General features: G+C 46.1%; 2 protein-coding genes across 2 annotated transcripts in view; both read right to left on the bottom strand.

Annotated features, from left to right (window-relative positions):
* The window catches only part of LOC115391315 (FYVE, RhoGEF and PH domain-containing protein 4-like), a 46,456-nt gene extending 42,031 nt beyond the window's left edge, over positions 1-4,425 (bottom strand). The window contains exon 1 of the mRNA XM_030095481.1: positions 4,099-4,425. Coding sequence (XP_029951341.1) covers positions 4,099-4,195 — 97 coding nt within the window. The 5' untranslated portion in view covers positions 4,196-4,425. The remainder of the gene's footprint in view (positions 1-4,098) is intronic.
* A 5,401-nt stretch (positions 4,426-9,826) lies between these two features.
* The window catches only part of LOC115391318 (protein bicaudal D homolog 1-like), a 29,480-nt gene continuing 21,870 nt past the window's right edge, over positions 9,827-17,436 (bottom strand). Inside the window, exons 3-10 of the mRNA XM_030095486.1 lie at positions 16,647-16,799; positions 16,029-16,520; positions 13,807-14,199; positions 12,756-13,514; positions 12,522-12,673; positions 12,221-12,431; positions 11,023-11,108; positions 9,827-9,950 (exon numbers count right to left, since the gene is read on the bottom strand). Of these exons, the coding sequence (XP_029951346.1) occupies positions 9,827-9,950; positions 11,023-11,108; positions 12,221-12,431; positions 12,522-12,673; positions 12,756-13,514; positions 13,807-14,199; positions 16,029-16,520; positions 16,647-16,799 (2,370 nt within the window). The remainder of the gene's footprint in view (positions 9,951-11,022; positions 11,109-12,220; positions 12,432-12,521; positions 12,674-12,755; positions 13,515-13,806; positions 14,200-16,028; positions 16,521-16,646; positions 16,800-17,436) is intronic.

Here is a 17,436-nt window from a genome sequence, read left to right as displayed (position 1 = left end):
GCCGATCCTCCTGTCATCACACACCTCGCCTCCGCCTGGGCTCCGGCCGAGGGGATGTACTAGATTTCACAAAAAGGTGAGAACAAGACGCCGTTTGCACAACTTTTCCCACATCTTCCTCTTTGTAAAATTCCGTCCTCAGAGTTTCGGCCCCCGTCTTGATGGTTCTGAAAGTCTTCGTTCCTGATCTCGCTCGGTACCTTTCTGGGAAGAACCTCTCGGGCTAACAATGCCAGTGAAGAGAGGGAAACGAGTCACGCCGCAGTCAGGAAGCGCCGGCCAGAGCGTGCGAAGGAAAACTGTATCCTGGCTGAAACTCTGCAGATATTCCAGATTTTTTGGGGGGGAGAAATGGGATTCGAAGTGGAGAGCGATGATGGCGTGTCGTGTTTAGGTTGTGACGTTTGGAGGTGAAATAATAAAAGATTCACAATGAAGTAGAAATTCCACAAAAGATCAAGCTGACCTCGAAGGAAATGCATGATGAAAAAGTTCATATATAGAAGCACACGGTTCCAATATGGGAAAATGTCACAAGCCTTTATTTGCCATCATCTTGCAACACAAACAGTCTAAAAGTAGCTCATTGTTCACTTCCTTCTACACCCTGGTTTCTCCTGCAGGAATGTCCAGCTGGGTTGATGGAATAATGGGAACTGTGTTGGTATGTATTCAAATTAAACATATAAGATCACTGCAAATAATACTATAAAATATATATATTGTGAACTGGAAGCTTGACGATGATTATTTTCCTGATTCATCAGGGATCAGCACCACAGGATCAGGTCTACATGGAGGTTTGATTTGTTGTGAGGGAGCATATTTATCTGCAGGAGGTTGACTTTCACGCTGAACAGCCATTTGCTAAGAGGCCAAACATTAATGTGGGTGCAGCGCCCCCTGCTGGGACCTCTGCAAACTGCAACAGCACTTCAGGCCTGCTCCTAAAGTCCATGTTTGAGACTGTTCAGAGGAGTGTGACACAAACAGACAAGAATGAGCCATTTCCTGCTGAGTGCGGCTGACACGCGCACACGCACACACGCACGCACGCACACGCACACACACACACACACACACACACACACACACACACACACACACACACACACACACACACACACACACACACACTGACCTGTAATCTACACCACACCTCCCAGACACATTTCTGCCAGACACAATGCAAACACCAGGAGAGTCATTCCAATAAGCAAGAAAAGGAATCTGGCAATCCCCGTCTCAACATGAAGTCATGTTTTGATCAATAACTGAGGAGGAGAGATTTGACCTTTGATCACTGCAGAACAAATAAGTCAATAAAGTTCCCAGAAGGTCTCAAAACTTGCTAATTTTTGACTCATTTACTGGAAATACCCGGATGTTCTCGACACCGAATTAGATGAAAAGAGGTAAAAAATGGATAATAAGTAAAGCTGTATTTTATATTCTCCTTTTAGTCCTGGTTATCATCAACATGCATCATGTTGTCCACCAGCTGGTTCCTAAATTTGTCTGAAATCTGCAGGCAAACATGACTTGTTTACATGAAGCTTGGCGGCCGAGAGGTCAGAGGAGCAGGTTTATTGGACGTTTTTGGGTTCAAATCCCCAAGCAGGAGCCTTTCGCTCCCTGGTGCATTGCAGCCAGGCAGCCCACTGCTCCTTGCTTTTAGGTTAACTATGAATAGGCCGGGTTAAATGCAGAGAAGGAATTTCACCAGAAAAAAAAAAAAAAGCTTTCTTTCTTTCTTCTTGACTACTTTGCTGCTACTGAAAGAATAGTGAGAGATTTTCAGTTTGCTTAAATAACTTACGAGTTAAAGGCTCTTGGAAGTAAAACTGTGAGCTGCTGGATTTTTTAAGAGAACTACAGGATATTGCAGATTTTATGAAAATATATAGGAAATTCTGACGAGGATGTTTCTGTGAGATTAAACTGTAGTTTAGGAAAAAACAAAATCGAAGCTGATCCTTTTGGCTTGACGCAGCTCAACATAAGCACATGCAAATTCTTCACCCCTTCCAACAAATTCCATTCACAGAGAAAACAGTGCCTTTCCAAAGCCGGAGACGCAGTCTCGTTTGCAGTGATGTGGTTCAGTAGAGCAATCATCCTTGAACCACCATGAACTGCGCTGCACAAGTGAGGCACTGCTGTCTGCAGTGAGCTGAAGCTTGAGCTGGACAGTGAGGCGGTTCAGCGCTGGATGAATGGGCATCAGTACAGCACAACAATATCAGCAACAGCAGGCGAGCAAGCTACACAGCCTCTGATTCATACAGTCCCACTGCCCTCACCTCAGCACACAAAGAAACAATCAGCTCCGTTGTCGCTGCACTGATGCAGCTGTCCACGCAGGAACATCAGCAAAAACCTACACACTCCGAAGCTCCTCCGGCCCCAAATCAGTTCAGCTCGGACACACAGAGACGGGTACTTTCTGGAAATCTGATTCATGCCTCTGTTAGAGCAACATGTTCACCTCCTCTGCATGTCTGTAAGTGCTTTACATTTAAATGCACTCACACACTAATGGAGGCCGCTGCCAAGCTGCTGCATCTCCACTGGGAGCAGTTTGGGGTTCGGTGTCTCACCCCAAGGACATTATAACATATGGACCGGGTAAGAAGGGGGACCGGACCACTGACCTTGGGGCTGAAAGACTCCTCTTATAAAACAAAGTCAGCAGGAGTATGAAATAGAACAATATAATGGTTAACAGGCAGAAAACTGCCATTATATAAACTGTTATCTATCCAGCAGAAAAATCAAACCAGGGGTGAATTGAAGTAACCGGCTCAGAATAGATAATGGCTTAAAGGCTCATTTTAAAGCACTTCTCCTCAAACTGACCCAAGCAGACTGGCTCATTATACGTCTGGAGGCTCATATAATCTGTGGCCCATGAAAGGCAGAAATCAGCTGGGCACGGTGAAATTATGGGACTATAAAGAGTCTCAGTGAGTGAAATGTAAGAAATGAGGGAATGAAAACGTTCAAAGTTCACGTGGAAGGCAGTTTCACCTTTACAGAGCCATGAAAGAAGAGTACGGGTTCCCAAGAAGCATGACAGGACAAAGTCTTGACAGCAGCAATGATAACTCTTTATCAAGGCTCGACAGGCAGCAGAGGTCAGGAGAGCAAAGCAGCACAGAAAAATAAAAGCAATTGATTTATTATTATTTTTTTTAGCTTACATAAACAGTCACCTGTCAGATCACATTGAGGAGTTCACATGGACATCAGTACTCAGCTTCAGCACTAGTTATCTCTGCTTATCTATTATTATAAAAGAATACGTGCATGTGGAGGGAGCAGGCTGTTATGCAATGCGGGGAACAGCAGTGATGGTGAATCTGACCTGCATGATCTGACTGCAGGGTTACTAAAACAGGCTGTGACTCACTGGAGGCTCAGGTCTGTGGATCACTTCCTGACCCTCAGTTCACTGACTGGAGCTGAGGGTGAGTGGGAACCATCGCTGCGCTCTGAACAAAGTTCACATTAATCTGCAGGCACAGCACCTTATCCTCAGCTGCGTGTTTCTACAAGCAGTCTGCACAGTTGCAAGATAACACCAAGTCTCGCAAGGCCTCCTGTTCGATCATGTCCTGATCACTCAGTGATCACTGCTTCTGAGGAAAAATAACCTGCAAAACTGAAATCTGCGAAAACTTTCACCAGTCCACTGACAATCAGTGCTGAGATGGAAAACAAATTGATTTTTTGTCTTCATTTCCCCCACATGTAAGAGTTGAGTTCAGTGAATTCCTCTAAACTGAGGATGAAAACATGCAGCCTGCTGATGGTTAAACAACAAGTAGGGGCTTGCCTTTTGAAACCCTTCATACCTGCTGGTGGTGTGTAAACACGGGCTGTAATGCTGAGGGTGTGTGTGTGTGTGTGTTGGTGTTTTGCAGTCTGGCAATTCCAGGTTTTCCCAACCGCACTGACAAAAACACCGAGAGGCTGAATTACAAGTAAAATACACAAACACTTCTACCAAATACATGATAGGTGGAGAGATAATACACAAATAATGTTATCATTCATACAAATATTAGATTAGCAGGAGAACCATCTAAAACGCACCTTCATCTTCATCCACAGTGTCCAAACTTCGTTGTTTCCGACGGAAAGCGACTCTGTTGAAGTCCGTTTTCCCGGGAGACTCTGGTCGTTCAATCATTTGGACACCGAGGCGAAAGTCCAGCAAAAGAAAAATAAAACAAGGTTTTTTTTTTTTTAGAGAAAACGAAACGCGCCCCTCTCCTTCTTCACCGCGTCCAGCCGCGCCGCCGTAAAGGCTCCTTTACGCACAGACCGGAGCGCGAGCGATCCGTGCGTCATAAATCAATCCTCTGCAGTCACATTGCAGGTCATTAAAGTTGAACCGCGATGCAGGAATCCGCCTCCAAATGTCACCTTCGGCTCGGCTGCCTTCCCGGAGCAGCGCCTGCCTCTAGCCTCTGTGCGTCCTGACGCGGCACACCTCCACACACACACACACATACACTGCTGCGTACGCGCGCGCGCGCCCGTGTTCGAATGAAGAAATAGACATGTTTGTGTACTTTTTTTTTGAACTTTTAACACTTTGTTCCACAAGTAACTAGAGCTACTGCTGCTGAAGTTCCATCAAATCATGAGAGAAAAAGAAAATAAAACTTGCTTGAGCACATAACGAAAGTTTCCTTTTTCCAATTTGCATGTGCGTGATTGACTTCTTTCTGCAAATAATCCACCATCCAATAAAGACAATGCACTCGGTTTACTTATTTTTTAAATTAATTCAAAACACATACTGTTCTACAAAGGATTTAAAGTCTGTTTTCTTGCACTACTATCTCAAAGAAATACTATCAGTTATAAATGATTAAAAGTAAGAGTGGTTAACGGAGGATTTTCAAAAACAGTTTGTAAAAATGTTGGAGACCTTTGATCATCAGGGAGGCTGAGGAGGCGACACACTGCTACAAATCATTCTGGGTAGTCTTGCATTAAAGGCAGCAGCCACCAGTTTATTTCATAATGTAGCTTATTAATGTGTATGTAGATAAAGTAACAATCCGTGATAAATTTTAATATCAAATATTAAATATGAATGACCTTTGCCTTCTCCTGGTGTGGACGCCCCACTGGTAGTGTTTTCCCATGATGCTTAGGGGCCATGCCATGTCTCCCATGCTTTGCTGTGCGCAAAAAATGGGGAGTATGTCTGTTTGTGTGTGTGTGTGTGTGTGTGTGTGTGTGTGTGTGTGTGTGTGTGTGTGTGTGTGTGTGGTGTATACTTATTGATGGTGCGGTTTTTATTCTTTTGTTTTTATTACTGTTTTTTATTGTTCAGCACTTTGCGTAGTTTTTATTAATTTGAAAAAGTGCTATACAAATAAAGTTTCATTGATTGATTGATTGAAATAGAAGCTACTATTTAAAACCACCAAATTTCTTAAATAATTCCTTTTTTGGTTTCTTTATAAGGTCACTCTGAGCCCTAAGAACCCTCCCGACCTCATCAATAACTACATCAGTCTCAATCTGAACTCTTTTCAGAAGTTGAGAACCCTGTACCGTATGGAAGGGAAAGGAAAACGTACAGTGCATCCAGAAAGTATTCACAGCGTTTAACTTTTTCCACATTTTGTTATGTTACAGCCTTATTCCAAATCGGATTCAATTATTATTTTCCCTTAAAATTCTACACATAACACCCCATAATGACAAAATGAAAAAAGTTTTTTTGAGAGTCTTGCAAATTTATTAAAAAACAAAAAACAAAGAAATTACATGTACATAAGTATTCACAGCCTTTGCCATGAAGCTCTAAATTGAGCTCATGTGCATCCTGTTTCCACTGATCATCCTTGAGATGCTTCTACTGCTTAATTGGAGTCCACCTGTGGCAAATTCAGTTGATTGGACCTGATTTGGAAAGGCACACACCTGTCTATATAAGGTTCCACAGTTGGCAGTGCATGTCAGAGCGTAAACCAAGCATGAAGTCAAAGGAATTGTCTGTAGACCTCCGAAACAGGATTGTGATGAGGCACAAGTCTGGGGAAGGGTACAGAAAAATTTCTGCTGCTTTGAAGGTCCCAATGAGCACAGTGGCCTCCATCATCTGTAAATGGAAGACATTTGGAACCACCAGGACTCTTCCTAGAGCCGGCCGGCCATCTAAACTGAGCAATCGGGGGAGAAGGGCCTTAGTCAGAGAGGTGACTAAGAACCCCATGGTCACTTTGTCACAGCTCCAGCGTTCCTCTGTGGAGAGAGGAGAACCTTCCAGAAGGACAACCATCTCTGCAGCAATCCACAAATCAGGCCTGTTTGGTAGAGTGGCCAGACGGAAGCCACTTCTTAGTGAAAGGCACATGGCAGCCCGCCTGGAGTTTGCCAAAAGGCACCTGAAGGACTCTCAGACCATCAGCAAAAAAATTCTCTGGTCTGATGAGACAAAGATTGTACTCTTTGGTGTGAATGCTCGGCGTTTTGTTTGGAGGAAACCAGGCACTGCTCATCACCAGGCCAATACCATCCCTACAGTGAAGCATGGTGGCGGTAGCATCACACTGTGGGGATGTTTTTCAGCAGCAGGAACTGGGAAACTAGTCAAGATAGAGGGGAACATGAATGCAGCAATGTACAGACACATCCTGGATGAAAACCTGCTCCAGAGCGCTCTTGACCTCAAACTGGGGCGGCGGTTCATCTTTCAGCAGGACAACGACCCAAAGCACACAGCCAAGATAGCAAAGAAGTGGCTTCAGGACAACTCTGTGAATCTCCTTGAGTGGCCCAGCCAGAGCCCGGACTTGAATCCAATTGAGCATCTCTGGAGAGATCTGAAAATGGTTGTGCACCGGCGCTCCCCATCCAACTTGATGGAGCTTGAGAGGTGTTGCAAAGAGGAATGGGCAAAACTGCCCAAAGATAGGTGTGCCAAGCTTGTGGCATCATTTTCAAAAAGACTTGAGGCTGTAATTGCTGCCAAAGGTGCATCAACAAAGTATTAAGCAAAGGCTGTGAATACTTATGTACATGTGGTCTCTCAGTTTTTTATTTTTAATAAATTTTCAAGAATCTCAAAAAAACTTTTTTCATGTCATTATGGGGTGTTGTGTAGAATTTTTAGGGAAAAAATGAATTGAATCCAATTTGGTATAAGACTGTAATATAACAAAATGTGGAAAAGGTAACGCGCTGTGAATACTTTCCGGATGCACTGTATGTGACTGAGAATATACTGTACGTATGAGAGAGGACCAGAATGAATTATGGCTTAAAGGCCCCTCATAAATATGTGTTGGTGTTTGTCCATTGATAGAACTCAGTGAGTGTGAGAAGGACTGAAGCTAGACGACTGCTGAGCAGTTAGTTTTAGTCAGTGTTTGTGCTCTGTTGGTGGAGAACTGGATTTGTGGAAACTCTTTTTACATGTGTTGGCATGCGTTTGCTTCATTTGTTTTCTAGTTTTTGCAGTTCTAGCTTCTTCAGGAAGGAATTTAATGCATCAATAAAACTTTCATTAAACATTTTTCTTGTTGTCCTTTCGATTATTTTCCTATTGAATTTAACTTTACCCATGAAACACACTTGTGATAAATAATCACCTAAACATCCTTCTTCCTTGTTGCTTTATCACACTTACTGTTGTAGGGGTACGGCACCCAGTCCCAGCTGACTGTGGGTGAACAGAGGACGCACTGGACGGACCTCCAGTCCATCACTGGACCAGCACAGAGAGAAAAAAAAAACACTCATACACATGGAGAACATGCAAACTCCACATACAGTGGGGATATTCATGTTTTAAGGCAACAGTACAAACCCATTCTCTTCTTCTTTTTTTTTACAGTCTAAATTTCTGTTTGCGTTGTTTTATGAACAAAGAGATTAATTCTTCCTCTTTAGCGTTTTAGAGTGTGAGACAGAGGAACAGAGAAGCACAGAGTCACATTTAAATCCAAGGACAAGTCTTTTATTCACATCTGAAACCAACTGAACGCTGTTCAGAGTGATGGAGAAACCGTAAAACCCACTGTAGTACAGCAAGCATTTTCCTTTTAAAACCGTGCTTTTCTTTTCTTTGTCACTCTTCAGATTAGTCTCTCTCCATCCATCCACAGCTTTGTTGTGCAAAACAACCCCAGAGAGTTAGATCACCAGCGTGGATTCAGAAGCTACTTTCGGACCACAGAAAAGTCTCTCGTCACTCTCCAGCCGCAGAAGTAACAACCTACACAGCTAACAATGACACAGGCACAGACGCACAGAGAGAGTGGACTCATTCAGCGCAGCTGGAACAGAAAAGCTGTCATCACAACACTAATACTGGCTATTTAGTTCCTCGTTATCTGTTTCATGTCCTTCTTCAGTGCAGCGAGGAGAACGTTCACATTGGAGAGAGTATGAGGGCATGAAAAACCGTACATGAAGACGGGAACTATGCAACAAATCGTGTCAATGTCAGCGTTTGAAAAAGAAACACTCGGTCAGCGTAGCGACATTGTTCCCTCTGATCAAGAAAAGCGGGAACACTCCTGCTCTTGTTCGGCTCACGACGTTAGAAATGGTGGAAAGATGAGGTAAACTACCCAGATCAGTCCATGACCGGTGCTACTGTATTGCTCTACAATGCATAGTGCGTATTTGTGCTTGTCTGGTGGAAGCATGTGGACACAGCGAAAAACAAGGAGATGTTACGATAAACAGCTACCAGATGTGGAGAATCTCTGATCGATGGTCAGTGGGGGAGAAAATGTAACGACAGTACAGTCACTCAAAACCCTCTCGTCATCTCACTCCAGGCATTAAAATCTGTGCAACTCAAAAGGCAAAAAAAATAAATAAAATAAAATAAAAGTTCCAGGCCAGCAGTCCTAATTCTGATCTCAAACACTCAGCCTCTCAGCTACAGAACGGACACAAACACGTGGCCAGAGCCTGCTGTAAAAATAAATATAAGTAAAAATGAAAAAGGGAGGTATAAAATAGTCTGGATGCACTTGCAAAAAAAAAAGAAATATTTAAGTTAAAAAAAAAAACAACGTTAGGAAGGTAGTTGAAATTCACTCGTTGCCACCAAAACTCCTGCTTACCTTCATTAGTCTGTTTACAAATCCAAACTCACCGTATTCCATCTGCACTACGTAAAAACGGTAGTTATGTTTCGTTGTAATTATTATCCTGACAAAATGTAATATTTTAAATATTGTATAGTATGCTTATGCAATGTCTTCATTATTTGCAGTTCTTTTTTTTTGTTTGTTTAAATTTTTGTTTTGTTTTTTTTTTTTTGTTCTGAGAAGAAGTAAAATCTTCCATGAAGAACAGTGAATGTGTGAAATCTCCTGCCACCACAGCAGGAATCGATTTCCATCTCGCAGAGAGACACGAAAAAAAAAAACCCCACAAGAAGTTCACAAGTAAATAAATATTTCAGATATAAATTATGAACGGAGTAAATAAATTATAAATAAATAGGAATAAGAAAGAAAGGATTCCAGTGCGTCGCGACTGGATTTCAGTTCAGTCTGTTTCCTCTTTCCAGGAGATCAAGTCGCTTCCAGAGGAGGAGTGAGCGTCCTGCTCCTCTTCAACCACCCGGGTAACCAGGGGGCCTGCCGGGGCCGGGGCTGGGGCTGGGGGGCCCGAGGGGCCGAGGGGGGGTCACAGAGTCCAGGGAACACTGGGTGGGACCTGTGGTTTGAGGGGAGTTACCCCCCCTATCCAGAGTGCTCCTGTCTCTGACTCCTTCAGACCTCGGCGGGGGGGCCGGGGGGCCTGGGGGCCGGGGGGGGGCCAGGCCGTCGGGGGGCTAGGTGTCGGGGGAGCAGGGCTGGTGGTGGGCCAGGCAGTTACGAGGGTCGCAGGGGGACAGAAGGCCACTGCTGCTGGACAGGACTGATCGCTGCTCCTGGAGGGCCGCCGCAAACTTAGGACTGAAAAGAGGAAGAGACACAGCGGGGAGGGAGGGGGGGTAAATGAGCGTGGCGTGAACAAATAGTGATGGATGAGTTATAAAAGAGCGGGAAGCTACTGGCAGGAGAATGAGGGCTTTACTGAATACTGAAGATAACACAATGAGAGGTGAGGAGAGCAGAAAGTCTCACGTGGCTTTCTTTAGGAAAAGTTAGACAATTTGAAAATGACACTTTGATGAAGAAGATCGACACACACAAAGGTAATTCGATCTTTGCACAGTTTTGATCTACATACTGGAGTTTCGGGGCGCAGGCGATTTGTTTTAAATGGTCGTGGTTGCAGCCCGGTTCAGCTTCATTCTAAGTTTTTTACACAGATGGTCATCAGGAAATGAGGCGGGTTTCTCTATAAACACATTGGTGTGATGCAGATCTTCCCATTTAAGTGTATTTTTCAGAAACATAGTCAAACTGTTCCTTAAAACCCATCCAGAAATAAGGTAAGATCTTCTCATTGGGACAAAAATGGTGAAAACAGGGTTGGAAAGAAATGTATCTAGAACAAAAGAGCCAAATACAAAAATGAACTTCAAATAAATCACATAATCCAGTAGCCTGGTAGATTCCCTGTAAACACACACGTGAGGGCAAAATGTCTGCTCAAGGAGAAAACCACCCATTTATGGTTCAGCTTCAGCTCTGAGTGTAACGTGAACTCTCATCACAATAATAACCCTCTGCAATAAATGATAAAGAGACGCCAAATAAATCAGAAAGAATTCCCAACTGCCATGCAAAACTAGACATGCAAGTTTAAAATCAGCAATGTGATCACTCCCTCTTCCAGTGAAAGGTGTTCATTCTTCAATAATGTTAGTGCCTTAGTCAAAAATCACTACTTATTGTTCATGCAGGGTCGACTGTCTTGTTGCAGGTGTTCCACTCCAAAGGAAATAGAAAAGAGAAAAAAGGACGTGACAGGCTGCAAGTACTAGTCTACGCTTTGTGCAGATAGATAGGTAGATAGATAGATAGATAGATAGATAGATAGATAGAAAGCCCACTACTAGCAGGTTCTACATCTGGTTACCTGCGGGCTAGGGAGGCTCTCCCTCGCCTCAGTTGTGGGGAGAGTGACGGTACTGAGGCAGCAGGCTGCTGACAATCTACAAGAAACTGATAAATTAGACAGATATACACAGTGATGACACAAGAGGACAGAGCAGACGGGGTGGACAAGACTGGGGGCGGGGTCTGGTCAGAGACAGAGACTGGAACAGTGCTGGATCCCGGTGGATGTGCAGCAGTTTCTCATTCTGTAACTAAATATTGTGAACCAGCCTCATGTGAGCACACTGACAGGACCGGATACTGGACGGATGGAAAAATTTAAAACCCCCTCAGAGAGCAAACACACAGACACACTGATGTGCAAAAACACAAAGACAGAAGGACGAAAAACAGAAGCTCCAGTTCTGCTGGAACTGAAAACATCAGTGCTGCCTGAAGCTTTGGAGTCTGACATGATTCAACTGCTGCTACATTAATATTCACTCTGCAGCGTTTCACTTAGGATATACAGAATTATCTATTTAGAAAGGAAAAGGGAGTAAACAGAAATGTGGTTCAACACTGCCACCTAGTGTGCATAACTGGATGGATTTGTTTCTCGAATGAATAAAGTGGAAGTTCTTTCCTTCAGATGATCGATAGATAGACGAGGCACAGAGAGGAGACTGGACTGGTCTCAAATAAATTAATCAGGTCATATACTTTAAAGTTTCTGTAAAACAATAACATAATTTACCAAGTAAGACATGCATCAATCAGGTAAAACCTTCAGTCCTGAGGTGTAATTTGTTGATCCTGTCACAGGGAGGCGCTGCCAGACACTGAAATCACAACAGACGCTGCAGTCTTTTTTGCTTAGTTGTCTTTAAAACACTTCCTCTGTAGGACTGAAGTCACATTTTAAGGTTGCAGCAACGGTGAATTATCGATTTAAATCTTCTGTAATCTGCTGGCGTCAGATGCTTCTAAGAACTGAATGTTTTCTGTTCATGTAAATCTGTGTATCCCAACAAATCAAGACGCTTCTGGGACCAGCGGTCGGTTTCGATCACTGTCCTCTCTGAAGATGACACTGAGGTAGTGAGATGAATGAATGAGCTGGACAGTGACAGACGTGGACAGACACGTGAGCGGTTCCACGGAGGGACGTTCACTGAGGTTCTGGGAGGTTTTCAGGGCGATGGCGGATCCACTGTGGACCCCGAACGGTAACTTACTTTGGGCGGGCTGCTTTTGATCTTGGGTACTTTAGCGCCGCGTCCGCGGTGAGTCTGCTCGTGGTCAAACTCCAGGTCCTCCAGGCGCTGGGTCAAGGCCAGCTTCTGCTGGATGGCCATCCGCAGGAGGGAGTTCAGCGTCTTCTTCTCGTCCTCGGCGGCGGCGAGCTGCCGCTGCATCTCGTCCAGCTGGGTGACGTACTCGTCGCACCTGCAGGAGGAGAGAGCGAGAGCGTCGGTTTAGAGGAAGACGCTGCTGTTTGTGGAGGGTCTACACTCGCTGCACTGCTCTGCCTCTGACCGCGTTGCGAACATGGCCCGCAGGGACGAGAACGTGGCGGCGTCTTCCTTCAGCGCCTTCAGCTCGTTCCTCAGCTTCATCATGGTGTCCGTCACCATCGCCTTCTCGTTCTCGTACTTGCTCTTCAAGTTAGCCAGCGCACCTTCTGCTGTCTGCAGCGGAGAACATTTGGATTCAGTTTCCATGGAAACACGTTTTCACTTTTTTTGTACAGAGACAAATAAATCTCTTCACCTGTTTGTTGGCCTTGAGCACCAGTCGGAGCGTGGCTATCTGCTCCCTCTTGGTGCTGAGCAGGGACTTGAGCTTGAGAATCTCCTCCATGCAGGACTCCTTGTCCTTGTCGAGCATCGGCGCCAGCTCCCTGGCCGCGGCGCGCTGCCGGGACAGCTGCAGCGAGCGGTCCACGGCTCTCTGGAGGTGCTTGATCTGGTCTCTGATGATGGCGTTCAGGTTGTAGATGTTCATCGGCTCCTTCCGCAGGTCTCCGCCTGCGTCCGACGGCACCGGAGACGGGCAGGGCGACGCGCCGGCGGCCGGGGAGCCCGTGTGGTTGCGGGTGGGGCTGCTGTGGCAGGATGGAGGGTCCGCTGAGTTGCTGGCTGCCTCGCCGTGGTGGGCGTCTTTGGATGGGGAGTCCATGGGACTCCGGGGGGAATCGGAGGAGCAGGCCGCGGACACGGCGGCCAGGCGGCGCGCCAGGCGGGGCGAGAGCAGGGCGCGCGGGTCGTCGCCGCCCTTGAGGCTGCCGCTGCGCGTGATGCGGCTCTGGCGGTAGTAGTCCAGCATGACGCGGTTGGGCGTCTCGTTGTTGCACAGACAGACGTGGTGGTAGAGCTGAGCCAGCTCCTCGCTGAAGGTCACCAGCTCGTCCTGCGCCGCGTTCAGCATGCCCTGGCTCTCCGTGGCCGTGCTGGCGGACGCCCGCAGCTCCGCCTCCAGGCTCGCCACCCGCTCTCGGCTCTCACGATAGCTCCGCTCCAGATGTGTCACCTGCTTGGAAGAAATCAGACATATTTGTGACTTCATATTGTGTAAAATAGGAACATTTTAGCTTGGTCGTTTAGAGGGCCGGATTGGAGCCTCTCGAAGGCCGGTTTTGGCTGACGGGCCTTATGTTTGACACCTCTGGTGTAAAGGATGTGGTAACAGCAGCTTCTACAGAGATTTGGAGAAAAATTTATCTCATTTAAAGACATGAATAAACTACTGACCTTATCAAAAGTGACTTTAAAAACTCAGAAATGTGAAACGTAACGGTGAAGCGGCGTTTCCTGTGACACACCTGCTCGCTCAGCGCTTGCACCCTGTCGTCGTTGTGGCCGTCCCCCTGCCCCTCCACCGCCTGGTTGTACTTCTCCTTCAGCGCCTTGAGCTCCGCCTTCAGGTCGATCACCTCCGTCACCGCCACCTTGTACTTGCACTCCAGGATCTCGAACCCGTGGATGTCCGGGTCGCGGCGGCCGTTGGCCGGCGGTGAGAAGGAGCCCCCGTCAGGCTTCTCGGTCTCCTGCGGGTCGTCCAGCTCTTTGTCTCCGTTGAGCTGCTTCATGGTGTTGACGCGCTCCGTGAGGCGGTGGACCCGCTCGCTCTGCTCGCTCAGCGCGCCTTGCGTGTGCTGTAACTGAGTCTGTGATTCCTGCAGGTTCATGAGCAGCGTCGCCTTCTCACGTTCCACCTGCAGGAAGGACACAGAAAGCAAAATGTGCGTCAGACGTTTCATTTGGCGAGATTCAGCCGGCCTTTCCTAAAACCCGTGGGTAAGCACAATGGAAATCCCTGTTTATTTGCTTCTTGATCAGCCGAGCTTTCAGCAGAGGGAGAGTTCTTTGCTCCCTCACTAACAGGCTGAACTCTTATTGATTTATCTTTCAACAACCTCAGAGGAAAGCAGATGAACGGAGTAACAGTCGCAAACTGTAAGGATAATTTGTGCAGAAGTCAATTCAGAGAATAAAACAATGAATTAAATCCAGAATGAAACATGTAAAAGCGATTTGACAGACTTCATCTGTCAGTTATCTGCCTGATGCTGCTGGGGTTTACATCTTTCCCCTCGCTAATCAACTTGAAAAAGAAAATTGATTTGGGGGTAATTGTGTTTACAGAGAAAGGCACACCACTAATATGGAAACCACTAATCTAATTTTCTGAATCCCACTGGAGCCCATCAAGGGAAAGATGTAGAGTAATGACTTTATTAGATTTTAACATGAATCTAATCCATCTGTAATTCCATATCATTTATCATTCTATGTGTAATCTTCGACAACGCTGTGCTGCACTCGCGTGACTCAGCCTGCAATCATGTGTAGAGGAAAGCCGTGCTACATTACATAAGCCCAGCATTCATACTTAATGTTTATGTGGATATAGCTTATTGCAACGGAAGCCTGGAACCAATTGTTCTGTTCTTTTCTGTGTTACTGTCCCCTGAACTGCAGCGAAGAGCTGCCACCACGGAGTGTGGTTTCGCAGTGGTTTCTTCCAAAAATCAGCATTTTTGCTAAACTGCGTAAACGGTCTTTATGTCTGACATCATGTCTCCAAAGCAGAAGCAGAAGTCGTGTTTGCTTCCTGCCTCAGCAGGTTTGAAAGAGCGCATAACGGACGACGAGGCGAGACATGGACACCGCGCTGTGCATCAGCACGCTGCCACGCTCATATAATGTCTATTCAGCCGGAGCATGTCGGATGTGTCCCTGTTGAAACACTGTTAATCTTAAATTTCAGTGGAGCGTGCAGTATGTATGATAGCGCATCCATCCGTCTTCTGTATCGCTTCATCCAACGCAGGGTGGTGGAGTCGCTGCCTGCTGGCTATGGCGGCAGGGAGGAAGGGAGGAAAACACACTTAAATTCACACCTACAAGCAATTTAGAGTCACCAATTGACCTCAAAAGCATGTTTTAGGATGGTAGATGATAATGTGTCATTTAGTCAAATACAGATTTAAAAAATTTCTATTCAAAAGTGGCGGCAAGACAAAGATGAATCGGTTAAAAGGAAAAAGAGAGGAATATGGCTTCATAGAAACAAAGGGCAAAATTGGAGCTGTTTGCATCTTTAGAAGTGAAAACCTGGTGAATGAGATCAATCAAGCTGGACGCCTTGAGACGTGTGGAGAATCTAAAGAGTTTATCCTGAGAAAATCCACCTCATAGAGAATATTACATTACATTCCCATTAAAATCAGTTATTTGAGTCATTTATCACTTTTTTCTTATCTTTCTTTCTTTCATCTGTCATTGGTTCTAGTTTCAAACCTCATCAGGTTTTATACTAAAAACTGAAACACACTGTGGGATGGAGAATCAATACGGCTGCCTCCTCATCTGCTGTGCTGCTGGTTTCGACGTCCTCGGCAGCATATTGTTATCTGTAGCCGCAGCAGCAGACGTGCTACAGCCGGCGTCCTTGAAAATGAGCGCTAACTGACTTGAATAAAGAAAACGTCTAACCCTGGCGATGGTGCCGGACGTGTGTTGTGGCGATCCAACTACCCACCTGCAGCAGCTGCTGTTTGAGCTTCTGCATCTCCGACAGGTTGAGCTCGCTGAACAGGTCGGGCACGGGGTGCAGGCCCTCCCCTTTCCGGCCCGGCCGGTAGTCCCCGTTCATCTTGGCCAGCCCCGTGCCCGAGTGGAGGTGGCCGTTGCACCGGTTGCTGTCCTCGTTGTTGCCGTTGGCGGCGGGGACGGCTGCGCTGCCGTTGGTCCCGTTGGTCTCCTCGGGGAACTTGAGGCCCTCGACGCCGGTGACGGTGAGCGCCAGGTGGGCCCCCGCGCCGTACACGCTGTCGCTCAGGCTGATGTGGTGCGCCAGCTCCTTCCGCAGGTTGTTCTTCTGCTCGCGCTCGGTCTTCAGGGCGTCCAGGGCCTCCTCCAGCTGGCTCTCGGAGATTTCCTTCAGGCGTAGCGCGTCTTCCAGCTGACTGTTGAGAAGGACGGTCTCCTCCTCCAGCACCTTGATTTCATGCTTCAGGCCTTCGTATTCCACCTGGAGGGGGCCAAAAAGAGCAGGAACTCAGAAGAAATTTAATTTATTGAGCTGATTATCTGCTTAATGCTGGTAAATGATCACATCAAGGCAAACACATGGACTGGTGTGGGTCTCCGGACTCACCTGGCTCTGCTTCAGCGTCGACACCAGCTTCTGCAGGGTGATGTTCTCCTCCTCCAGCTCAGTGTAGTCCTGAAGCAGCCTGGTCTCTCTGAACTTGTACTCTTTTATTTCCTCCCTCATCCTGCTCCGCTGCAGCTCCAGCATCTCGTTACTCTGCAGACCGAGAAACAAACACATGGAAACAGTTCAGCAGGAAGGAGAAATGTGCAGAAATCCTAAATTCATATGCAGCACAGATACAACCTGACTGACGACGACATCAGACACAATTCAGCACACTGGGGATTTATTTCTCACCCAGACTGTTAATATTTGACTTCTTGCAACACTAGGGTAGGTCCATGAAGCTATTTAATCGACTAAATGCAGTGAGTCAGCACCCCAGGCTCCCTAAAAGGCCATCATGTCAGGTAACCTGCTGTGCAGTGACAGAAACCTCAGCATGAGCTCAACCGGGCAAACTGTTGGCAAGCCATGAACCTGCATACAGTGGAGTTACTCGGTAGCGGTGGGAATATCCCGAGTCTTCCGGAAAATCACATGCACATAAAACAATGGACAATATAAATGATAATCTCGTTATTTAATTAAAAAAAAACCAAAAAAAACAGGATTTCACATTCAAGGCAGCTTGAAAAAAGTCATACATCCCTAAACCACATCAAATTCCATTGAGAAACAAAGAGCAAAACAGAAATGAGTTTTAATGAAGCAATGATTTTACTGGAAAACTGTCTCAAATGTAGAGAATACTGAATCATGAAACATTTACAGCACGTGTGCATTTCTC

The sequence above is a fragment of the Salarias fasciatus genome, chromosome 7, assembly GCF_902148845.1.
Source record: "Salarias fasciatus chromosome 7, fSalaFa1.1, whole genome shotgun sequence".
In the NCBI taxonomy this organism is placed as follows: Eukaryota; Metazoa; Chordata; class Actinopteri; order Blenniiformes; family Blenniidae; genus Salarias; species Salarias fasciatus.
Note: the sequence above shows the minus strand (reverse complement) of the source record. Positions and strands in the feature narration are given on the sequence as shown.